Below are 25,263 nucleotides of genomic sequence, written 5' to 3'. Positions count from 1 at the left end.
GGAGGTGAACGACCTCGGTCTCTTCCTGGGTTTTATTTATTTATTCTATTTTACATGATTTGAATTTATTCCATGATTTCTTTATGAGCTGCTGAGTCTGTCCACATCCAGCAGGGGGCGTCCTAACCCTCCATGGACTAGATGGACCCTGACCGCTGTCTGCAAGGATTATTATTATTATTATTAATATTAATTAGACTTCATCTGAACTATTTATACAGAGTATTATATTACCTTCATATTAGTTATTTTATTTATTTATTAATATATATTTACTTTTACAAAGTTGTCAATCAACTGAAACGTGTTTAGTGACTAAGAAGCAGCAGGTAAATAACATTTAAACTAACATAGAACATAATTAATGATTATTATGACAATAATAACCCTAACCATAACTATTATAAAAGTAAATTGCAGTTTTATTTAGTTCTAAAAAACATGTATTTATTTATTGATCCATTCTTATTATTAGTGAAGTTATTAGATTTATAAGTATTTCCTATTTCATTATTTTTAAATATTTTTTTGATCTAAAATTTTAAGTAACTTATTTCTTAATTGGTATTTTCTTGCTTTATTATTATTATTATTATTATTATTATTTATTTATTTATTTATTCATCTTTAATTGTATTAATTCTAATTATCTATAAACACTTTTCTGATCTATAATAATAATAATTAATATTATTATTATTATTATTAAGTTGGAGACACTTGTCTCTTCCTGTCTTGTCACGTGACCACACCTGAATTGGTTAATCATTAACTGTTGAAGCTGCTTGGAAACAGGATGGGCGTGGCATCACTGGGGGCGTGGTCTCTTCCTGCCAGTCATTACCCAGGGTTCATCTCTCCTCTTTTCTGCAGCTGCTGCTTTTTAACACGATCCAAAGTCAAGTGTAGTTTCCACCGAGCCGCTGGAGCTCCTGCAGCCGAGGAGGAGGTCAGTCTGTCGGACACGCGGAGCCGCGGGAGCCGCCGCTTTGTGCCATGTTCTTGTAACCGCGCTGGGATTATTGGATGAAGACTCACCTGCAGGTAAGACCCGACCTGATCACCTCAGCTCCTCCAGCGAACACGCAGCTGGAACCGGTTTAGGATCCGTTCACACCGGGATGCAATAAATATTTGATTAAAACCGAAGCAACTTGATCTGCCTCCTGGTCCGCGGAGCAGCGGTTGAACCCTCACACCAGAGTCCACTGAGAAAAACGGATTAAATGCTTTAGAAGAAATTAAGACGTAAAAAAAATGAAAACTGATCAAAGGTAGTGAAACATTCAGATCTAGTCCTCAGTTCGGCTTCGAGTCTGAACACAGAAACGTCTTGAATTAATTTAAAATCAACTTTATTTCGCTCTCCTCCTGTTGTTGCTCCTGTCTCTCAGAGGGACAAACGAGAAGCTGCTGGCCGCTAAAAACAACCTTTACTAATCAGTTTAATTAACATTTACGTCCCTAAATGAGGATTATATTTAAGCCGAAACTACGGACACATCATAAAACATCTGGTATCAAACAGTTTGGATCACGTCAGTCATTTACTGCGGCTGATCCTCGAATTAACCTTAAATTGGTAGATGTTTAAATGGAGTCTTGCATACGCTGTGTCTCATGTAGGGGAATGAGGGGCAGCTCCAGGATCCGCAGTGAATTTAAAATGACCTGAATCCATCTGAACACAGAGCAGCCCAAGGAGCTCTGAGGCCGACAGGTGACAGGTGAGGCAGCCCGTCAGCAGGCCTCTGTCCTGGCTCCGTGTCCCGGCTCCGTGTCCGGGGCCGCGGGGCCTCTTTTGTTTGTCCTGAATGGAGCTCGGTCACCGGGGAGGACCGAGAGGACATGTCCAGGTTCAGTTACCTGGTTAATGAGCCCATGGACAGAAATACTTTGTTATATCATATGTGGCCCTCATGAGACTCAGTGGGACCCTGAACAGACATGGTAGAGGTCCCGGATGGCCCAGAGGCCCCAGAGGTCCCAGAGGCCCCCGAGGCCCCGACACAAGAAGAAACCCAGAGTTCTAATAAGTTCAGTTACTGTCAGTTGGTGTTGGTTCAGACATTTTATTTGTTTTACAGTTGTTTGGTGAAACATGATGGTTCCTCTACGTCTGTGGCACCGTGGTGGTGGTGGTGGTGTTGTTGTTGTGTCTCTTTGTCTCATGTGGTCGTTAGTGGTGATGGTGGGTCTGACACAGACCTGTCAGGTGTCCCTGCTGCAGGTCAAAGGTCAGCAGGCCTCAGAGAGCCGTGTTTGTTGAGGCTGAGCGTCCAGGACCTTTGAGTCGTTGTGTAATCAGCTGTTTTTGCAGCTTTTCCAGAGTTTCCTGTCGGATAGTTGACGAGTAAAGTCCTCTGCTCTTCATGGGAACCGGGCTCCAGCTCCTCTGAGACCTCCTGACTATTTCTGGATGTTTCTCAGAGTCAGGGTTGTCACGGCGACACAGGCCCGCTCCTCCATGCTGGTTTTTATTTAAAGTAAACGGACTCTGGTCTCTGCTCATCAATGATTCAGTGTCTCTGGAGTCAAACGTGTCTCAGTCCTGATGTCAAACTAAACATGAGCTTCATTATTGATGATCGTCCTCCTCTCTCCGTTACCGGGCGTCTCCCGGGAGCCCGCCTTGTTTGTGCGTGTTGCTGCGGCGACGGGCTGATGTAACTGTACCTGCCAGGTGTTGCTGCCAGCGGAGGATTATGGGATTGAAACAGGAAACTGGTCAAACGATCAGGAGTCGAGTTTCTGGGAGGTTAACGAGGAGGCCGCTAATGAGAGGAGACCAACACGGAGGTCTCTAGGACCCTGGTCCCCTCATCACAGCCATCAGCTGATCCATCAGCTGATCAATAACCATGTTCATTAATTAGAGGTTTATTTTTAGAGCTGATCACAGTTATTGATCAGCTGCTTCACTCACTATGACCTCATCAGCAGGTGATTGGTCGACGGTTACCGTAGTGATCAGAGCAGAAGGTTTTATCAGCTGATGATCAGCTGATATGAGTCGTCCTCAGTGAATGGAGCTGATCAAGAATCAATACGATCAACATGATGAACAGAGCATCAACCAACCGGGGACCAGGGTCCAGGCCGGGGGACCAGGGTCCAGGCCAGGGACCGGGGTCCAGACCGGGGTCCAGAACGGGGGACCAGGGACCGGGGACCGGGGTCCAGAACGGGGGACCAGGGACCGGGGACCAGGGTCCAGGCCGGGGGACCGGGGTCCAGGCCGGGGGACCGGGGTCCAGACCGGGGTCCAGAACGGGGGACCAGGGACCGGGGACCAGGGTCCAGACCGGGGGACCAGGGTCCAGACCGGGGGACCAGGGTCCAGGCCGGGGGACCAGGGACCAGGATCCAGACAGGGGGACCAGGGTCCAGACCGGGGGACCAGGGTCCAGGCCAGGGGACCAGGGTCCAGGCCGGGGGACCAGGGACCAGGATCCAGACAGGGGGACCAGGGTCCAGACCGGGGGACCAGGGTCCAGGCCGGGGGACCAGGGTCCAGGCCGGGGGACCAGGGACCAGGATCCAGACAGGGGGACCGGGGTCCAGAACGGGGGACCGGGGTCCAGACCGGGGGACCGGGGTCCAGGCCGGGGGACCAGGGTCCAGGCCGGGGGACCAGGGTCCAGACAGGGGGACCAGGGTCCAGACCGGGGACCGGGGTCCAGAACGGGGGACCGGGGACTGGGGACCGGGGACTGGGGACCGGGGACCGGGGTCCAGACAGGGGGACCGGGGTCCAGACAGGGGGACCGGGGTCCAGACAGGGGGACTGGGGTCCAACGTTCACCATCAGCACCAGAAGAGTCTGATCGATCAGCTGACTGGTTTCATGTCTGAAGATCGTCAGATTTGATTGGTCGTGAAATCTGACGTCTAAATAAATAAATAAATAAATAAATGAATATAGAATGAGAACTTATAAAACTTAATATTAATTACATACTTTTAATGTTTATTTTATTTATTGAATAAAATAAAATTAAATGATCTAAGTCCCTCCCCCTCGTGTCAGCTGGTCGCTAAGCCCCGCCTCCCCCACCTGTCCGTCATTAAGTCCAGGCTTAGAGTAAATCTGTCCTCAGTAATCTGCCTCAGTCTGTCTCACTCTCTGCTCACCTGTGGACGTCTGAACAGGTAGGACCTGATTTATATGTTGATGATCATTTAAACTCAACGGCCACTTTATTAGGAACACCTGATCCATCAGCCAATCAGCTGCTGGTCTGACTTAAAGTTTTACACCTGAGCTCAGACTCTCAACAACCTGGAAACCCGAGGCTGCAGTGGATCCTTAATACCAATAAATCTATTAATTAATTAGTCGATATATTATGGGATGTCCTCCTCAGCTCCTGACGACAGCTGAAATATTCAGACTGAACCAGACTTCACTCAGATAACTGCTGATTTTAGACGTCAGGCCCACGGGACCTCCTGTGTCGTCTTTGTCTTTCAGCACCAGACTCCATTCAGAATTTAACCCGTTTTAGATCGGTTTGTTTCTGCTGTAGCTGCTCATGTCAAAGACGTGATCAGCGTTGATTCACTTCCTGTTGTCTTGAGGTCTCTGGAGTCATGTGACCTCTGATGGTTTCTGATGTAGATCCAGACTTAGATCCAGTTCTGGTTTAGGCTGCGTTCACACTCTGATCAGAACTGAGTCTGTAGAATAGTTTTATCTTTATGACCAGAAATCGCTGCCAGTTAGCAAAGGTAAGTTAAGGTTAGCATGCTAACATGCTAACATGCTAAACTAAGATGGTTTTCTCCTGCCAGACTTCAACAGGAAAACGTTGTCCTTGTGAGCGTGTTAGCATGCAGATGTTAGCATGCAGATGTTAGCGTTCACCTGTTAGCATGCAGATGTCATCTCTGATGATAGTTGGAATTTTAAACACCTGGGATTGGCCCTGCCCCCCGAGCCCCGTCTACAGAACAACAGATTAACAGATGGAGGAGAGGTCGATCAGCTGTGCAGCTTTTCTTGATCAGAAATGCAAATAAACTGAACTAAACTCAGAGTGGACAGGACGTGAGGGACGTCTCTCTTTAATAGACGCTGACCCTCTGAGCAGAAATGAAGACTTCAGCACTTTAAGGATTATTCTGGATTATTTTTAGCCTCGTTCAGCGTTCGGGTCCTTAAGGAAGAAGCTGCAGGTGAAAGTGTGACAGTGTTCCTGTCAGTCAGAAATCAGGTCACACTGTGAACGCATCGAAGCTGGGTTAGACACAGAAGGAAACTGTTAGCTTAGCTTAGCTGCTGACTCTCTGGGTTGAGTTTCAAGTGTTTATTTGCTTTAAGTGATAAAACCGTGAGGGTCACCTTTAAACGACCTCAGTCATCAACGTGTTTCCGTGCATCAGGAAGTAGGTTAGTGGAGATAATTGAGACCAGGATCCAGAGCAGCGTGGCCTCGATGCTGCAGGAGAGTCAGATAATCAATCATCAGCTGAGCTCCTCGCTGCTGAACAGATCACATGATCGATACGATCAGCTGGTTCACAGACGACGAGATTCATGGACACGTTTAAGAAAAAGAAGATTAGTGGATTAAAGACGGATCAAACAGACTGACACTTAACCTAGCTTAGCACAAAGACTGGAAGTAGAGGGAAACTGTTAGCCTAGCTTAGCACAAAGACTGGAAGTAGAGGGAAACTGTTAGCCTAGCTTAGCACAAAGACTGGAAGTAGAGGGAAACTGTTAGCCTAGCTTAGCACAAAGAGTGGAAGTAGAGGGAAATTGTTAGCCTAGCTTAGCGCAAAGACTACAAAGAGGAAAACATTAAACTCTGGATCAATATCATTATTAATTCTGTGGAAATTAATTCAGGTAATTAACGTTTTAGAGACGTTGGTCTTTATATGTAGAGTAGAGTAGAGTAGAGTAATGAGTAGATACATGATGTCAGTAAAGTCTTGAGGGTTAAGACCCAGAGGACTCAGACTTTTTATTTCTGACTGTACTGAATGAGTTGTCCGTTGCCATGGAGACGGCAAACAGCTGACTGTGTTTGTGTTCCGTTTCCGTGGTGACAGGTGTTTGATATGCAGGTTTCAGTGTTTGCTTTTCTCTGTTAGGTATTAAACTGACGGAGGAGTCTTTGAGCGTCTGTTCATCTGGAGAATAACAATGGATCCAATAAAACGTTACTGTCACTGTAGCACAAAGGCTAACGTTAGCTTGTTTAGGTTAATGTAGCGGCTAATGTTAGCTTCTTTAGGTTAATGTAGCGGCTAACGTTAGCGTGTTAATATCTACTGAACACGTTTGACAAATAAAACGTCACCAGATCTTTATCAAGTTAAAACCTTTCAGGACATTTAAGGACGGAGGACGTCAGAGACGTGACACTTGGACAGAACCTCAACCTAACTCTGTTTATTCAGTAAAATGTTGAAGCTCTTTGTTTCCTGAGTCTGAAAATGAATAATCTACAGAACCTGAAAATAAGTCAATAACCTGTTAATGAGTCACTAAAGAGGAAGTTCAGACGGTGAGCTGTGAACAATAAAGACTTTATCTCCTGTTTCTAGTCAGGCTCATGTTATAGATTTATAGATTAGATTTAAATGTATTTGTTTAAGTCAGACGTCATCCTGACAGGAATCTGTTCCTGACCTGACCTTGAACAGGAACTACTGTGTTTTACAATCTTATTTCTGGCATAAAATACGACTGTTTACTCACCCATATAACTTTGGTGTCATGTGGAGTCGTTGGTCAGATATTTACATAAGCATATATCCATATAATGGGAGTGAATGGGGCACCGAGACTCAGCCTCTAAATAACATTATCTGCTGTGAAACTCGTTCATTTCACTAATATTTAGTTCTGATACTCTAGTGCTGCTCCCTGTTGAGTCCAGAGTTACCTGTTATCATCATCTGGGGTCTGTCTCTGACCTGGATGATGATGTCATCTCTGAGCGACGGTCGTCTTGTTTACCTGTAACGTTCTGCTGCTAGTTTTTTACAACATGGATGAACATGTTTCTGATTCTGAGGTTGTGGACGAACCAGCAGCTAATGACAGGTAAACAAGACGACCGTTGGTACACGTGGCGCTTAGAGATGACATCATCCAGGTCAGATGACATCATCCAGGGTCTGTAGGTCAATATAATGATCTCCTGAACGACTCCAGGTGACTCCAACGTTATATGGGTCAGTGAACCATCTTATTTTATGTCTGTAATGAGGTCCAGGTTGTAAAAACCAGTCGCTCCTCTTCAAACCTCAGACGTGTCTCTTATCTCATAAAGACCTCAAACAGTTTCCGGTGCTTTTATTTTGAAAACAACAACAACATGTGAATGATCCAGGAAGTAGAATCCAGTGAAATCTCTGAGTTTTTAACGGAGCAGAAACAAAGAGTCGGTCAGAGGAAATAAAGAGGATGATAAGAAGATTTACGTCCTCTCTCTAATCCTCTCCTTCCTCCTGATGCATGCTGGGAAACCGTCCTGGACGCCGACCAGGGATCAAATAAGAGACTGAAAACGTTTTATTGAATTAGGAATTAGTTTAATGATCAGAGACTGGGTTTGTTATCAGGGTACTGCTCCTGCTCCTCCTCCTCCTCCTCTCCCCCCCCCCCCCCCGCTCCTCCTCCTCCTCCTCCTCCTCCTCCCCCCCTCCTCCTCCTCCTCCTCCTCCTCCTCCTCCTCTACCCCCCCCCTCCTCCTCCTCCTCTTCCTCCCCCCCTCCTCCTCCTCCTCCTCCTCTTCCTCTTCCTCCCCCCCCCTCCTCCTCTCTGAATAAATCCGTGTCTTTGTCCTGATAAAAGTTTCTGAGCTGGAAGGAAACAGGAAGTAGTTTCAGGCGTCGTCTCCTCCCAGAGCAAACACAGATAAAGACTTTGACCTTTGACCTTTGACCTTTGACCTGGCCTCGTTACAGCTGGAGGAACTTTATTTATTTACAGGTGACTGTGTCAGAGGGGGCGGGGCTCAGGCTCAGGGCTGTGATTGGAGGATAACAGGAAGTGATGTCACTGATCAGAAAACAAACAGCTGATGTCTCTGGTTCTCTCTGTGGTTCTCTCTGTGGTTCTCTCTGTGGTTCTCTCTCTGTGGTTCTCTCTCTGTGGTTCTCTCTCTGTGGTTCTCTCTCTCTGGTTCTCTCTCTGTGGTTCTCTCTCTCTCTGTGGTTCTCTCTCTGTGGTTCTCTCTCTGTGGTTCTCTCTCTCTGGTTCTCTCTCTGTGGTTCTCTCTCTCTCTGTGGTTCTCTCTCTGTGGTTCTCTCTCTCTCGTTCTCTCTGTGGTTTTCTCTCTCGTTCTCTCTCTCTGTGGTTTTCTCTCTGTGGTTCTCTCTCTCTGTGGTTCTCTCTCTCTGTGGTTTTCTCTCTCGTTCTCTCTCTCTGTGGTTCTCTCTCTCTGTGGTTCTCTCTCTCTGGTTCTCTCTCTCTGTGGTTCTCTCTCTCTGTGGTTCTCAAATTCAAATTCAAATTCAAACTGGTCTTTATTGGCATGAAAGTTTCTTAAAAAACAATATTGCCAAAGCAAAGCATTAAAGCACAATACAATAAATCAAAGATATATACATTATGAACATGCTATTAGTTATATAGTGTGTGTGTGTGTGTGTGTGTGTCCCTCAGGGTGTGTGTGTTAACACACACTGTGCAGCCAGGTGTACCTCTCTCCTTCTCTGAGGAGTATCTTTAACGTGCAGAGGTCGTCCAGCTCTTTGAAACCTGGAACCAAAGAACTGAACTTGTTCCAATAACTTTCTCTCGTGTCATTTAATTTTGTACATTGTAGGAGAAAGAGCATCTCCGTCTCAACCTCACCTGTCCAACACTGACCACATGTTCTGTTTTCTCTTGGTTGCCATGGTGTTCTGTGTCTTCCTGTCTGGGTTGCCAGTTTGTGGTCACTGAGCCTGTCCTTGGTTAGGATCTGTCTCTGCTTTATGTCTCTGACAGTAGAGACATGTTATGTCTCTGACAGTAGAGACATGTTCTGTCTCTGACAGTAGAGACATATTCATGTTCTGTCTCTGACAGTAGAGACATATTCTGTCTCTGACAGTAGAGACATGTTATGTCTCTGACAGTAGAGACATGTTCTGTCTCTGACAGTAGAGACATATTCATGTTCTGTCTCTGACAGTAGAGACATGTTCTGTCTCTGACAGTAGAGACATGTTCTGTCTCTGACAGTAGAGACATATTCATGTTCTGTCTCTGACAGTAGAGACATGTTCTGTCTCTGACAGTAGAGACATATTCTGTCTCTGACAGTAGAGACATGTTCTGTCTCTGACAGTAGAGACATATTCATGTTCTGTCTCTGACAGTAGAGACATGTTCTGCTCATTCATCATCTCTTTTAACGTTCCAGTCTTCTTTGTCTTTTAGTTGTTTCTTCCAATGGTCCAGATAACTTTCTTTACATTGTGCTATAATTAGCTTTCCTCTGATTACTGTTGTAGAGCAGTGTTGTTGTGAGGCTGGTCAGACTGTGTCTGAGAGGGGGCCGTTAGCCTCAGGACCAGCTGACATAGGGGACTCTTCTCTGGGCTCAGCTCTTGGGTCTGGAGGTCTTTGGAGTGGAGGGTGTCTCTGGGGCTGGACTTCAGGTGTCTCTTCTGGATTATCAGTGGGTATCTGCCTCATTCTGCTCCACAGGCCTCTGTTGGTGTGTTTCTGTGGACCTGCAGGAGGCTGTTGATGTTTGTCCCAGCGGGTGAAGCTCTGATGACTGAGTGGACCCAGACGTCACTACGTACAGAGCAATGGGCTGGATGACAACATCAGATATTTGAAGACAGGTTTTTATTGGAATATGGAAATGATCAAATGTTCTCTTAATGCATCTAGAGCTCTTGGAGCTTTTTCTTTCAGTGCATTCACTGCCATGTTGAACCTCCCTGATGCTGTCATGGTTCTACCAAGGCAGCTATAACTCATGCTGTGTTCAATGACATGATTATTGATGGTAAACTGGTGTTTGTTCTCATGACACCTGGGGCGTTTCTGAAAGATCATGACATTTGTTTTCTTCATGTTTACTGCCAGGGTCCAGTTCTGACAGTACTTTTCTACTACGTCCAGCTGTAGCTGTAGTCCTTGTTCAGTAGGAGACAGTAGAACAAGGTCATCAGCATAGAACATAGAACAGAGACTCAGCTCTCTATCTAGGAGGGAGAGGCCCGGAGCAGCACATTTATCCAACTCAACAGCCAGTTCATTTATATACAGATTAAATAAAGTCAGACTTAGACTGCAGCCCTGCCGAACACCTCTTCTCTGGGGGAAGACATCAGTTTGTTGTACATGTTTGTTGATTAAAGTGTGAAGGGTATATACATGGTCGGTGGTGCGGTGTTTTGGGAGGAAGCCAATCTGACTTTTACTTAAGACTGACTGTTCCTCAAGGAAATCTAGTATTCTTGTATTAAGAATACTACAGAATAGTTTACCCAGACAGCTGCTGACACAGATGCCACGCTAGTTATTAGGGTCTGATTTGTCCCCACTCTTATGAATGATGAGCCCTTTGCACCAGATGTTGGGGAAACATCCTGCCTGTAGTATAAGGTTGAACAGATGTAACACTGCACCCTGCATTTCTGGGCTGCTGCTTTTGAGCATTTCGTTTCTAATGCTGTCTGGACCACAAGCTTTCCTTGGCTTCACACATTTTATCTGTCTGGTTATTTCTTCCCAAGTCATTTTGAAGTCAAGGGGGTTTTGGTTGTCTTTAATTGTTTCTTCTAATTGTTGGAGTTTTTCTTTCATAATACACTGATCTGAATTGATTTGATTGATTGGTATGTCTTTATTAGGGCCGGGACTCGATTAAAAAAATTAATCTAATTAATTAGAGGCTTTGTAATGAATTAATCTTAATTAACGCGTTAAAGTCCCGGCCCTAGTCTTTGTATAAATTTTCACAATGTGATCTCCAGATGTCACCGTGTTGGATGGGTCATGTCTGCTGTTGCTTTGTGTTGAACTTGTTCCACATGTCCCAGAACGGATTTTGGTTAATGGCGTTCTCAATATCTTCAAGTTTCAATTGGGTATAATTTTGTTTTTTGATCCTAATTGTGTGTTTATATGTCTCTCTCTGTGGTTCTCTCTCTCTGTGGTTCTCTCTCTCTGGTTCTCTCTCTCTCTGTGGTTCTCTCTCTCTGTGATTCTCTCTCTCTGTGGTTCTCTCTCCCTGTGGTTCTCTCTCCCTGTGGTTCTCTCTCTCTGTGGTTCTCTCTGTGGTTCTCTCTCTCTGTGGTTCTCTCTCTCTCTGTGGTTCTCTCTCTCTCTCTCTCTCTGGTTCTCTCTCTCTGTGGTTCTCTCTCTCTGTGGTTCTCTCTCTGTGGTTCTCTCTCTCTCTGTGGTTCTCTCTCTCTCTGTGGTTCTCTCTCTCTGTGGTTCTCTCTCTCTGGTTCTCTCTCTCTCTGTGGTTCTCTCCTCCCTCATCGAGGCCTCTCAGGTTTCCTCTCAGCTGCAGATTTGTCTGTCGCCATGGTTACAGAGTCTGGGCTGAGTAAAGGATGTCGTGGGAAAAGTAATCAGAGCAGAGTCCACAGAGAAGGTTTAGACATCAGGACTCATCACATGCATCACGCTAATGCTAACAGTGCTAACGCTGCTAACGCTGCTAACACTGCTAACGCTGCTAACGCTGCTAACAGTGCTAACAGTGCTAACGCTGCTAACAGTGCTAACAGTGCTAACGCTGCTAACAGTGCTAACGCTGCTAACGCTGCTAACGCTGCTAACAGTGCTAACGGTGCTAACTCTCTGTGTTTCAGACCTGGTCCAGCCTGGACACCATGAACGGGTTTGAAGCTCCAGCTCCGTCCTCCTTCTCTCACATCAAGTCAGTCTGAGAAAATAAACTCCTTCATTGATCAGTTCATTGATCAGTCTGATGCTCTGATTGGCTGGACTCCTCATCTGTTGCCGTGGTAACAGTCAGTCATGTGTTCTGTTTCTGTCTCAGTGGTCACGGCTCTTCATCTCCTCATCCTCCTCTTCCTCCTGCAAACAAAACCAAGTCCAGTGCCAAAGCTCTCTACGGTCAGTCAGCGCTCTTCATCCTCCTCTTCATCCTCTTCATCCTCCTCTTCATCCTCCACCCTCCTCCTCCCTCCTCCTCCTCCCACCCTCCTCCTCTTCCTCCTCCTCCCTCCTCCTCTCTCCTCCTCCTCCTCCTCTCCCACCCTCCTCCTCTTCTTCCTCCTCCTCCTCCTCCTCCCTCCCCCCTCCTCCCCCCCACATGTCCTCCTCCCTCCACCCTCCTCCCTCCACCCTCCTCCCCCCCATACGTCCTCCTCCCTCCACCCTCCTCCTCCTCCTCCCTCCTCCCCCCCCACATGTCCTCCTCCTCCTCTTCCTCCTCCCCCCCACCCCTCCCTCTCCTCCTCCTCTCTCACCCTCCTCCCCCCCACACGTCCTCCTCCTCCCTCCTCCCTCCTCCCTCCACCCTCCTCCTCCTCCCTCCTCCCCCCCACACGTCCTCCTCCTCCTCCCTCCACCCTCCACCCTCCTCCTCCTCCCTCCTCCCCCCACACGTCCTCCTCCTCCCTCCTCCCTCCTCCCTCCACCCTCCTCCTCCTCCCTCCTCCCCCCCACACAGCCTCCTCCTCCCTCCTCCCTCTCCTCCTCTCCCACCCTCCTCCTCCTCCTCCTCCTCCCTCCACCCTCCACCCTCCACCCTCCTCCTCCTCCTCCCTCCTCCTCCTCACACCCTTCTCCTCTTCCTCCTCCTCCTCCTCTCCCACCCTCCTCCTCCTCCTCCCTCCACCCTCCCTCCTCCTCCTCCTCCTCTCCCACCCTCCTCCTCTTCTTCCTCCTCCTTCAACCGTCCTCCTCCCTCCTCCCTCCCTCCTCCTCCTCCCTCCTCCCTCCACCCTCCTCCTCCTCCCTCCTCCTCCTCTCCTCCTCTCCCTCCTCCTCCTCCCTCCTCCTCCTCCTCCTCCTCCTCCTCTCCCATCCTCCTCCCTCTCCTCCTCTTCCTCCTCCTCCTCCCTCCTCCTCCTCCTCCTGCCCCCCCACACGTCCTCCTCTTCCTCCTCCTCCCCCCCACCCCTCCTCCTCTTCCTCCTCCTCCTCCTCCACCCTCCTCCCTCTCCCCCCCACTCCCTCTCCCCCCCACACGTCCTCCTCCTCCCTCCTCCTCCTCCTCTCCCACCCTCCTCCTCCTCCCTCCTCCCTCTCCTCCTCCACCCTCCTCCTCCTCCTCCTCCGTCCTCCACCCTCCTCCTCCTCGTCCTCGTCCTCCTCCTCCTCCTCCTCCCTCCTCCTCCTCCTCTCCCACCCTCCTCCTCCTCCTCCTCCTCCTCCTCCTCCCTCCTCCCCCCCACACGTCCTCCTCCTCCACCCTCCACCCTCCTCCTCCTCGTCCTCCCTCCTCCTCCTCCTCTCCCACCCTCCTCCTCCTCCCTCCACCCTCCTCCTCCTCCTCCTCGTCCTCCCTCCTCCTCCTCCTCTCCCACCCTCCTCCTCCTCCTCCTCCCTCCTCCTCCTCCCTCCTCCCCCCCACACGTCCTCCTCCTCCTCCCCCCCACACGTCCTCCTCCTCCTCCTCCTCCTCCTCTCCCACCCTCCTCCTCCTCCCTCCTCCCTCTCCTCCCCCCCCCTCCTCCTCCTCCTCCTCCCCCCCCCCACCATTAACCATGTGGTCTCCTCTCGTTAACAGGACCAGATGAACTTTATTTCCTTCGTTCGTCGTCTAAACATAAAAGCAGAAGTCAGTGATCTGAGCCGTGTGTGTTTGCTGTGTTTCTCCTCAGACTCTTATTCTGAAAATACCAACGGCCTCATTTACCAAAATAAGACTTGTGTTGTTTTATTCTGTCTTTAACATGATTCATGAATCTTCGCCCCAGTGACGTGGACTTTATTAATCTCATTAGATGTATTCATGAGAAGAGCAGTGGTGTGATTTACAGAGTGTCATTGAACGTGTCACAGTCATTAAAGTCTCATTAACTGTTTAAACCAGAACAAAGAAAACAATTCACCAAGACCAGCATCAACAGTCTGACGGACACGTCCCAGTACCATGTGGAGGTGAGTCACACCTGATCTAACACCTGGCCCGACACCTGACCTACACCTGACCCTACACCTGGCCCTACACCTGGCCCTACACCTGGCCCGACACCTGATCTAACACCTGATCTAACACCTGATCTGACACCTGATCTGACACCTGATCTGACACCTGACCCTACACCTGGCCCTACACCTGGCCCTACACCTGGCCCTACACCTGGCCCGACACCTGGCCCGACACCTGACCCTACACCTGGCCCTACACCTGGCCCTACACCTGGCCCTACACCTGGCCCTACACCTGACCTACACCTGACCCTACACCTGACCCTACACCTGGCCCTACACCTGACCCTACACCTGGCCCTACACCTGGCCCTACACCTGACCCTACACCTGACCTACACCTGACCGACACCTGACCCTACACCTGGCCCTACACCTGGCCCTACACCTGACCTACACCTGGCCCTACACCTGACCCTACACCTGACCCTACACCTGGCCCGACACCTGGCCCGACACCTGGCCCGACACCTGACCCGACACCTGACCTGACACCTGACCCTACACCTGGCCCTACACCTGACCCTACACCTGACCGACACCTGGCCCGACACCTGACCCTGCACCTGACCCTACACCTGGCCCGACACCTGGCCCGACACCTGACCCGACACCTGGCCCAACACCTGACCCTACACCTGACCCTACACCTGGCCCTACACCTGGCCCTACACCTGGCCCGACACCTGGCCCGACACCTGACCCTACACCTGGCCCTACACCTGGCCCTACACCTGACCCGACACCTGGCCCAACACCTGACCCTACACCTGACCCTACACCTGACCCTACACCTGGCCCTACACCTGGCCCTACACCTGGCCCTGCACCTGACCCTACACCTGGCCCGACACCTGGCCCTACACCTGGCCCTACACCTGGCCCAACACCTGACCCTACACCTGACCTACACCTGACCCTACACCTGGCCCTACACCTGACCCTACACCTGGCCCTACACCTGGCCCTACACCTGGCCCTACACCTGGCCCTACACCTGGCCCGACACCTGGCCCTACACCTGATCATTCGGTGAATCCACATCGTCATAGAGACAACATGGCCGACATGTTCAGCTGAAACATTATTCAAATAAACTTTATTATAGTCGTGTGGTCAAAGAACAGCGTCGGCCATCTTTGGTCTAATTGTAGTTTTCAGTGAATCTTTGCTTTGATCAAACTGACTTTATTGTCGTCCCCTGGTCGTCCCCTGGTCGTCCCCTGGTCGTCCTCTGGTTGTCCTCTGGTCGTCCCCCGGTCGTCCCCCGGTCGTCCCCCGGTCGTCCCCTGATCGTCCCCTGATCGTCCCCTGATCGTCCCCTGGTCGTCCTCTCCTAAGCACCTCGCCACGTTCGTGTTGGACCGTAAAGACGGGATGATCACGGTGGAGGACGGGATCAGACGTCTCCGTCTGCTGGACGCTAAAGGGAAGGTCTGGACTCAGGAGGTCTTGCTGCAGGTGGAGGAGAAGACGGTCAGCCTGATCGACCAGGAGACAAAGGTGAGTCTCACCTGTCCCCTGGGTATTTGGACGGTCTCTGTGTTTCAGCCAGTCACAGTCGTCCTGTTGTTTTCAGAACGAGTTGGAGAACTTCCCCGTCGGGTCGATCCAGCTCTGCCAGGCCGTGATGAACGCCTGCAACTACGACTCCATCTTGGCTCTGGTGTGTAAAGACTCGGGTCAGAACAAACCGGACCTGCACCTGTTCCAGTGTGACGACATCAAGGTAACTCTGCTCTGATTGGTCGACTCTGACCAATGAGAAAAAGGTTCTGTTTAACAGACGATGAAAGAAAAACTGGGCCGAGAGCAGGTCCATGAGGAACACCGCCGGAGAAACAAAGATTAGATTTAATGATTTAAATGTTTTTAATGTTTTAAATGTTTTTAATCTTTTTAATCTTTTTAATCTTTTTTAAATGTGGGATGTTTCTGTTGCTGCAGGCGACTCTGATTCAGGCCGATGTAGAAAGTGCCATGATCGATGCCAAAGGAGGAAAAGTGAAGAAGCGACCGGAGGCTCTGAAGTAAGAACTGATGCTGGTTGTTGATTGGTCGATCCGTCTGTGTTGTTAAACCCTGGTTCTAATGCTGGCAGCTGATTGGCTGATTCCTCCGTCTGCAGGATGATCCTGAAGAGTGACGGCGTCATCCCCCCTCCCCCCGCTGCCCCCGCCCCAGAACCTCCACCGCCGTCTTCGTCCAATCAGATGGACGTTAAGGGCCGAGCGGCCGCCTGGTCGGCCTGGACCAATGAGCAGCAAGACTGTGAGTGATGTCACACATGGATCAGCCACAACATTATGACCACTCACACTGATGAACACACTGTTGCTGAACAGACTAGAGTTCAGTCCATCCTGGTTCCTCCTCCTCTTCCTCCTCCTCCTCCTCCTCTTCCTCCTCCTGCTCCTCATCTCTGGTTTTCCTTTTTTCTCGGGCCACTGTCTCTGGTTCTGATCCATTTCAGATCGGGTTCATGGTGATGTTCTGACCCACCGGAACATTTCTCTTGGTTCTAAATAGATAATCAGAGTTAGTGGTCATAATGTTCTGGCTGATATATATAGCTGTGAAATGGCAGGAGTCTGTGAACGTGCTGTTTCACTAAAATCATCAAATGTTTAAACTATAGTTTAATTAATAATATTTAATGCAGAAGAATTTTGTTTTGGTGAATTTAATTTAATTAAATGTTTAATTTAATTTAATTTAATTTTATTAAATTTAATTTAATTTAATTCAGTCCTGTGTTAACGAGCTCCTCCGGTCGGATCTTTTCAGACGAGCATCAGTTCCCGGAGGACGAGGGCCCGGCGGAGATGACGGTGGCCCGAGTGGACCGAGACGTGGTGGGTGTCACATGTGTCTGATCTGAGAGCAGCTGGACGTCCTAAATCTGAGGAGGTCACTGTGGGTCACGGCACAACGGAGATTTAGAGCGATTGAAGAACGGCGTTTGATTTAAAGCAATCAGAGTTTGAGGCTTTGGAGGGAAATCTGCTTACGTAAAGAAGAGCAGTGGGAGGGTTCCTCTGGGTTCCTCTGGGTCCGTTCACACCTGACGGACCATGAAACGCTAAAACCTCACGTTCTTCTTTGTGCAGCAAATCCTGAACCACATCCTGGACGACATCGAGTTCTTCGTCACCAAACTCCAGAAGGTGTCCGAGGCGTCGAGCGAGCTGTCCCGCAGGAAGAAGGCCAAGAAAGGGAAGAGGAAAAGTCCCGGAGGTGAGAGGAGGTACCGTGAGGTACCGTGTGGTTCCATGTGGTTCCATGTGGTTCCATGTAGTCCTGACCGGCTCTGAGCTCAGACCCTTTGTCCTGACGCTGTGTGTCCTCTAGAGGGCGTCCTGACGCTGAGATCCAGACCTCCGGCCGAGGACGAGTTCGTCGACTGTCTGCAGAAGTTCAAACACGCCTTCAACCAGCTGGTACCGGTTCCTTCCTGCTTCTACAGAACGTTCTGCTGGAGTCTGACACCACAGGAACAGAACGAATCAGAACCTTTAGAACTCATTGGTTCATTAACGTCATCGTCTCTTATTAAATTAACTGAACTCGGCTCTTTCAGACGTTAATGGCCGTTGAGTTGTGTTCTGTGTTACATTGAACTGGACCTTTAGAACTTGTAGAACCTGTAGAACCAGTAGAACCCCCTAACTGTGCTGCTCTGTCTCCAGGGGAAGCTGAAGGACCACATCCAGAACCCGAGCGCCGTGGATCTGGTCCACTTCCTGTTCAGTCCTCTCAGGCTGGTGAGTCACAGACGTTCTCTCGGCTCTTACTTCCTGTTTTGGTTCCAGTCTCCAGAACCTCTTGGTGTTCCTCAGGTGATCCAGTCTGGCGGTGCGGACCTGGCCCGGAGCGTCGTGGTTCCTCTGCTGACCAGAGACGCCATCGACTTCCTCCACGCCTCGGGGACGGCGGAGGAGAGACACCTGTGGGTTGCCCTGGGAGACGGATGGACCAAATGCAGGTGAGACCGCGTTCTACCGGCGCCGGCATGTTCTCGTGTTCTCTTCGTGTTCTCATAACGTTCTTGTTCCGTTCCTAAGGCTGGAGTGGCCGAAGGATCACTACTTCCCTCCCTGCGTTCTGCGGTTCCGTGATGGCTGGGTTCCTCCAGAGCTGCCGGCGGCGTCCCGGGACCAGGACGTGACCCGGTCCTCTGAAAGCCTCGAGGACCTGAGGCTGCGACTGGAGGAGGAGGTCTGACGCTCGGCTCTGACGTTCTCCCATTTAAACGTGGCCGTAGGAACCGGGTTCTAACGGGCTGTGGTGTTGTGTTTGTCCTGCAGGCGGCGCTGCAGAGGTTCCCGCCCACTGACGGGTACGCCGTCTCCAACGCCTCCTATAAACGCTTGCAGATCCTGGATCAGGACGCGGCCGTGGCTGCCTTCAAACAGGCTGTCAGCCGCCGTGTAGACCGGTAACCCTCGGGTCACATGACGCCCTGGAGAACTGACCCCGCCCCTTTTTACCTGAGAGCACCTGATAATTCAATGAAACCATTCATTTAGTATTTAATTCATGGACTTTGATTTATTTCTTATGTTTTTAGAAATAATGAATAGATAAATATTTAATAATAAATGAATCAAATAGATAAATTTATTCATAATTATTTCAGATTTGATTAATTAAATGTTCTTCTTCACTTCCTGTTTAATTTTTTCTCTCGTCTGATTCGCTCCTCGTCTTCTTCAAATGAAAAACAAACTGTTTCTTCTTCTCTGAATCTTTTTCCTCCTCAAACTGATCTATCGGTTCCTCTGGTTCCTCTGGTTCCTCTGGTTTCAGGTCGGGTCATTTCTCCACGGCCGTAAATGAATCACGTCAAAGAGCAGTTTATTTGATTCATCCTCTAATATTTAGTTTATTCTTTATTTATTTTATTTTCATGTCACAGAACTAATTTAATGTTTTCAGCTGAACTCTGCCACCACAGAAGAAGAACTACTTTATTCTGAACATAACATCTTATTATTAATAGTCTGTGTGTAATAACTGGATCATATCTGAAGCCGTGGTCGTTTCCTTTCAGAGGCTTCGACGCCGACGCCAGAGTCCAGGAGAAACTTTTTGCCAAATCTAAATACGACTTTGTGGCGAGGAACAACACGGAGCTGTCGGTTCTTAAAGACGAGGTGGTCGAGGTAAAAACCAAACTTTATTTTATCTTTCTTTATTTAAATGTAAACATGAACCTGGTTCAGTTAAAACCAACAGAATCTGGACCAGGATACGCTCAACACAACATACACATGCTAATGCTAATCTTAGCATTAGCATGTGTATGTTGAGCTAATAAATTAGCATCAAGCTACAAAGAAGCTAGCATAAATAACGCTATGATGCTCTGTCGTAGAAAAACCAAACCAAACCAAACCCTGTTCATTTTTCTGAAGATTTAAGAATCAACCGTTTCATTTGTTTCTTTAACGTTTACGTTTTTATTTCTGATGATGTTCTCTAATCCCTGACTCTCGTCTGTCAGGTTCTGGACGACAGGAAGCAGTGGTGGAAGGTCCGTAACGGCGCCGGGGCGTTGGGCTACGTGCCAAACAACATCCTGGAGGTCACCAGGGCGGTGGACATGACGGGCCGAGGAGAACCCATCTACAGCCACACCATCCAGGTTAGCTAGGCGGCTACAGAACGTTAGCGGCTAAGTTCACTTCCTGTCTGTCACCGTCTCATCCATTCATGTCTCGTCCACCGTCTCATCCATTCATGTCTCGTCTCTGATGATTAAAGCTCATGATGCCAAAGAAGGAGTTTGAGTTGTTTAAGGTAGGACGAGTCGGGCTGAGGGGGTCTAGCTGAGTCTGGTCTGTTGTGGTTCTTAAAGGAACAGTCGCACATTTAAAGTTCAATTAAATTAAAACAACTTTAGTTTATATTTAGTTTATGATTAATTCCTGCTGTAACATTCTGGTGATCAGCTGATGGTCGCGTCACTCAGACTGTCTCCCATCAATGAGTTGATGCTAAGCTAGGCTAACGGCTGCTAACAGTGTGGGCCTGTTCCTTTAACAGTGTGTCAGTTTGTAGTGAATGAATGAATGAATGAATGAATGAATCACGTCTCCGTCTCATCTCCTCCATCTTTGTCTCACGTCTGCAGCAGTTACTGGGAGAGTTAAACGAGGTAACGTCTCAAATATCTGGACAGAGACACTCTACTGCTGCCTGTCAGGAGACCAGGCCACGCCTCCTCCATGCTATGCTATGCTATATATGCTAAGATTAGCATGGTGTATGACATGGGACCAGGCCACGCCTCCTCCATGCTATGCTATGCTATATATGCTAAGATTAGCATGGTGTATGTTGACACTAATACATTAGCATCGCTACCATAAATAAATAACACTAGGTTACTAATGTTCATATTATGGTCTTCCCACATTAACGTGGATGCCGTTGCCATGGAAACGGAGAGGCAGCAGCAGACTGGTCTCTGTCCCAGGACCTCCATCGTGATGTAAAACCTTTAAATATTAAAGCGTGGCCTCGTCCCGTAGAAGCAGACCACCAGGCCGGACTTCCTGCCCAGTAAACCCACGGCCACCCCGATGCCCCCGGCCCCCACGCCGCCCCCCCCGGCCCCCGCCAGGCTCCCCACGCCGCCGCTGCCTCCTCCGGCCGCGGAGCCCCCCAACCCCACTGCGGTCAGCCGACAGGACAGCTCCACGTCCAGCGAGGCCGGCAGCGTCGCCATGAGGGAGCACGGCCACCAGAGACCCGCCACCGTCAGCCGTGAGTCCAGCAGAGACGTCCCCTCAGGACCAGGACCAGGACTCGGTCTGGAGCAGGTGAACTCATAAAGGTTTGTCCTGTGGCTGCAGGCAGGAAGTCCAACATGGAGGAGGTCCAGGACGAGCTGATGCACCGTCTGACTCTGGGTCGCAGCGCTCACAAGAAGTTCCAGGCTCCGTCTCGTAGCAGCAGCCTCTCGTCCATCAACATCACCTACGACTCGTCTCCAGACCAGGTCAAGGCCTGGCTGGAGGCCAAAGGCTTCAGCCCCGTGTGAGTGTCCCCGTCCTCCGGTCGGACGTCCTCCTCGAGCTTTGACCTCGTTAACCTCCTTCTCCGTGTCCGTCCCTGCAGCACCATCACCAGCCTGGGCGTCCTCACCGGAGCTCAGCTGTTCTCCCTCAACAAGGAGGAGCTGAAGACGGTTTGTCCCGACGACGGAGCTCGAGTCTTCAGTCAGGTGACGGTTCAGAAAGCGGCGCTGGAGGTGAGTGGGACGAAACTGGAGGTCGTGTCTTCACGTCCTGCAGCTACTGAGCATGCTCAGTAAAGACCTTCGCACACATAAAGGTTTAGAGATAGATGTGATGTTGTTGAGGCCGAGCTTCCAGACAGCTGATTGGTTGACGGAGACTCAGAGCTGAAGATGATGATGATGATGATGATGAAGATAATAATAATGATAATAATAATAAAGCTGCTCTACATCCGGAAACATGGATCCATATTTATATATTTATACATGAACTCTGGCCGGAGGCGTCCTCTAGTCTGAGGCGTCCTCTAGTCTGAGGCGTCCCCTGGCCAGAGGCGTCCCCTGGCTGGAGGCGTCCTCTAGTCAGAGGCGTTCCCTGGCTGGAAGCGTCCTCTGGCCGGAGGCGTCCTCTAGTCTGAGGCGTCCCCTGGCTGGAGGCGTCCCCTGGCTGGAGGCGTCCTCTAGTCTGAGGCGTCCCCTGGTCTGAGGCGTCCCCTGGTCTGAGGCGTCCCCTGGTCGGAGGCGTCCTCTAGTCTGAGGCGTCCTCCAGTCTGAGGCGTCCCCTGCCCGGAGGCGTCCCCTGCCCGGAGGCGTCCTCTAGTCTGAGGCGTCCCCTGGTCGGAGGCGTCCCCTGGTCAGAGGCGTCCCCTGGTCGGAGGCGTCCCCTGGTCGGAGGCGTCCCCTGGCTGGAGGCGTCCTCTAGTCTGAGGCGTCCTCTAGTCTGAGGCGTCCTCTAGTCTGAGGCGTCCCCTGGTCAGAGGCGTCCCCTAGTCAGAGGCGTCCCCTGGTCGGAGGCGTCCCCTGGCTGGAGGCGTCCTCTAGTCTGAGGCGTCCCCTGGTCGGAGGCGTCCCCTAGTCAGAGGCGTCCCCTGGTCGGAGGCGTCCCCTAGTCAGAGGCGTCCCCTGCCCGGAGGCGTCCCCTGGCTGGAGGCGTCCTCTCGTCCCTCTTTGCGTCTGGAAGCTGCTGCTCTCTTCGTCCTCTCTGTCCTCCGACTCTGGTCAGGTCTGGTGTGTGGTCTCTATTTCCACCTGCAGGTTTTCTTCTGACCCTCCTCTGATCTTCTGACTCATTCACTCAGGTATCGTCTTCACCTGTTCACATCTTCACGGCTTCGTTCTGTCGGCCGGAGCGTTCACACAGAGACTAACAGGAAAATGAATTGAGATCCATGAGACTGGTTAGAGACCTGGAGACTCACTTGTCTCTCCTGTCTCTCTCCTGTCTCTCACCTGTCTCTCTCCTGTCTCTCTCCTGTCTCTCTCCTGTCTCTCCTGTCTCACTTGTCTCACCTGTCTCACCTGTCTCTCCTGTCTCACCTGTCTCACTTGTCTCACCTGTCTCTCCTCTCTCTCCTGTCTCTCACCTGTCTCTCTCCTGTCTCTCCTGTCTCACTTATCTCTCCTGTCTCTCCTGTCTCTCTCCTGTCTCTCACCTGTCTCTCTCCTGTCTCACCTGTCTCTCTCCTGTCTCTCCTGTCTCACCTGTCTCACCTCTCTCCTCTCTCTCCTGTCTCTCCTGTCTCTCCTGTCTCACCTGTCTCACCTGTCTCTCTCCTGTCTCACCTGTCTCTCTCCTGTCTCACCTGTCTCACCTGTGTGAACCCGGCCGTGTGAACGAGGTTTTCTCATATTTCCATGTGTAGCAGCTTTTTAAGGTAGCTCCAGGTATTTGTCCTCCTGCTCTGGCTGCGTCCTCCTTAAACTCCCTGAATGAACCTTCACTGACCACTTCCTGTTGACCTCTGACCTCTGACCTCTGACCCCAGTCACCTTTATTTATCTTATTAAACTGATGTAAAGTTAAAGAGTTTGTTTATAACCGACGGCAGAACTAAACGTTTGGTTTCAATGAACTCATTCATCTGGTTCATTATTTATTAATGAAGCTGACTCTCAGGCTCCTCCCTCTTTCCCAGCATGCTCTCTGTCTCCTCCAGCTGCAGCTTCCTGAGGTTTAAGGCGACGTAGAGAAACAGAGCGAGGAGACTCTGAGAGAGACGGAGCTGCTGCTTCAGAACCAACGACCTGCTGGACGTCTCCCTCAGAGTCTCCTCATCAGGTCGGCAACGTGTTTGACTGTCTGTAACTTCCTGTTTGTGTTTCCCTCCCTCCTCTTTTTGCGCTTCCTCTTCCTGCTCCTCCTCCTCTTCCTCCTCCTCCAGAAGAGTTCAGGCTCTGAGCTCCAGGAGATCATGAGGAGGCGGCAGGAGAAACTGGCAGCCACCACCTGTGACTCAGGGGTGGAGTCTTTTGACGAAGGCAGCACCCACTGAGCTCTTCCTCCTCCCTCTTCCTCCCTCTTCCTCCTCCTCCTCCTCCCTCCCCCCCCTCCTTGTTGCTTTCTCTTCTTTCAACCTGGATCCTGCTGTTCTTCTCAGGCGGCGGCTGATCGTGCTGAGTTTGTGGAGATCATGCGACGCCGGCAGGAACTCCTCAGCTCGCCTCCATGAACAGAACCCGACTGGAGGCCCAGAACATTGAGGGAACACTGGGGAACTTTGGGGGAACTTTGGGGGAACATTGAGGGAACCCCAGTATTAACATTAGAGCTTCAGTCTGTGTCTCAGGTTTTTCTCGTCTCGTTCGTTCAGAGTCGATGTTTCGTGTCTGAGCAGATGGAGGCTTTACTTTCTAGTCTTTTATTGTGAAAATCCCGTGGTCTAGTTCCTGGTTCCTCTGAATGAACGAGATGAAAACCGTGGAGAGAGAAGACGTTAACAGATTTAATTTAGTTTAGTTCCTCACAGATAAACTTTAGAAGAATGAATATAAATATAAATATAAACTGATCTGATTCGTTCCATCAGCGTCTTTGCACAACAACATTAATTAAATGGTCCAATCAGTTCAGAGCTCTAGTCAGGCTCCGCCCACTGCAGCTGTCATTGGTCGTCTTCATCACATGGGCCTCCTGGCTGCGTTACCATAGAAACAAGTAGTTTACAGATAAAGGCTCCTCCTCCTCCTTCTTCTTCTTCTGTTGTATTTCCAGTAGAGTCGATGCTGCTCCTCGTTACTGATTGGTCTGATCGATTATCGGTTATTGATCCTTGAAACGCGTTGATGAGACAAACGTTTTATTTCTACCTCATCAGTCGCTGCCATTTAAACCTTCGTCCTCAGGAATTTATTGATCTGCTCCAAAACACTAAAGTGAACAAATTTCCTCATCGTTAGTTTTTTTTTATTTTCCTGTTTCCTTTTGTTCTGAAGTTTCAAACCCGACTGGACGTCTCTGTAGAAACACAAACACTTCCTGTTTCACAATAAAAGCCTGCTCCCTTCTTTGACTGGCAGGCTTTTATTGTGAAAATCTCCAGACAGTTTGAGTTACAAAATGATGATGAAGACAAAATGACTGTTGGTCTGATTAGTTCATGCTGGTTATGAGCTCAGACTGAATGATTGATGGTGATTGATTATTGGTTCTAATTAATTCTTATTCTTATTGATGACCAATCAGCTGTTCTAATCAATAATGAGCCCAGTGACGGAGGCGAGGACGGTCTGACTCTGACCTGTAGCTCACACTGATGACGACGTTGGTCCGTGTCGTCTTCGTGCCTTTTTCCATTTAAATCTCATTCTGCAATAAAACGTCTGAAATCATTTCACGTCTCTGAGGTTTTGTTCTGAAAACGTCTGAAACGTCTGCAGCTCAGCGTCCAGCGTTGGTGAGTCCACGTCTTCTTCTCTTTGACTAGAAACACTTTTAGTCGTTTAGGTCAGAGGTCGTCATGAACAACGGTCTGTTGCTTTCACTCATTAATAATAATTATAATTCATCTTTATCTTCTTCATTTTCAGGACGTCCCAGGTGTGAACACAGGAACCTAAAGATGGACAGGTGTGATCTGATCAGCTGACCTGAACAGGTAAGAACACCTGTAGCAGCTAGCAGCTAGCATGGTTAGCT

The 25,263-nt window shown here is 49.7% G+C and overlaps 1 protein-coding gene across 1 annotated transcript; it reads left to right on the top strand.

The window, feature by feature from the left end:
• Nucleotides 1–981: 981 nt before the first annotated feature.
• Nucleotides 982–25,124, top strand: eps8a (EGFR pathway substrate 8a, signaling adaptor). The gene is made up of 22 exons (XM_084573037.1): nucleotides 982–1,044; nucleotides 11,788–11,855; nucleotides 11,979–12,055; nucleotides 13,677–13,727; nucleotides 13,983–14,050; nucleotides 15,443–15,604; nucleotides 15,681–15,830; nucleotides 16,049–16,131; nucleotides 16,230–16,372; nucleotides 16,889–16,956; nucleotides 17,212–17,338; nucleotides 17,453–17,541; nucleotides 17,791–17,865; nucleotides 17,941–18,086; nucleotides 18,166–18,319; nucleotides 18,409–18,539; nucleotides 19,155–19,266; nucleotides 19,608–19,748; nucleotides 20,638–20,872; nucleotides 20,962–21,145; nucleotides 21,227–21,359; nucleotides 23,510–25,124. The coding sequence occupies exons 1-22, from the start codon at nucleotides 1,027–1,029 to the stop codon at nucleotides 23,618–23,620; spliced, it is 2,526 nt and encodes an 841-aa protein (XP_084429163.1). The 5' UTR covers nucleotides 982–1,026; the 3' UTR covers nucleotides 23,621–25,124.
• Nucleotides 25,125–25,263: the final 139 nt, after the last annotated feature.

The sequence above is a fragment of the Chelon labrosus genome (genome assembly GCF_963514085.1).
Source record: "Chelon labrosus genome assembly, chromosome: 23".
NCBI classification, from domain to species: Eukaryota; Metazoa; Chordata; class Actinopteri; order Mugiliformes; family Mugilidae; genus Chelon; species Chelon labrosus.
This window is presented reverse-complemented; position numbering and strand designations above follow the sequence as displayed.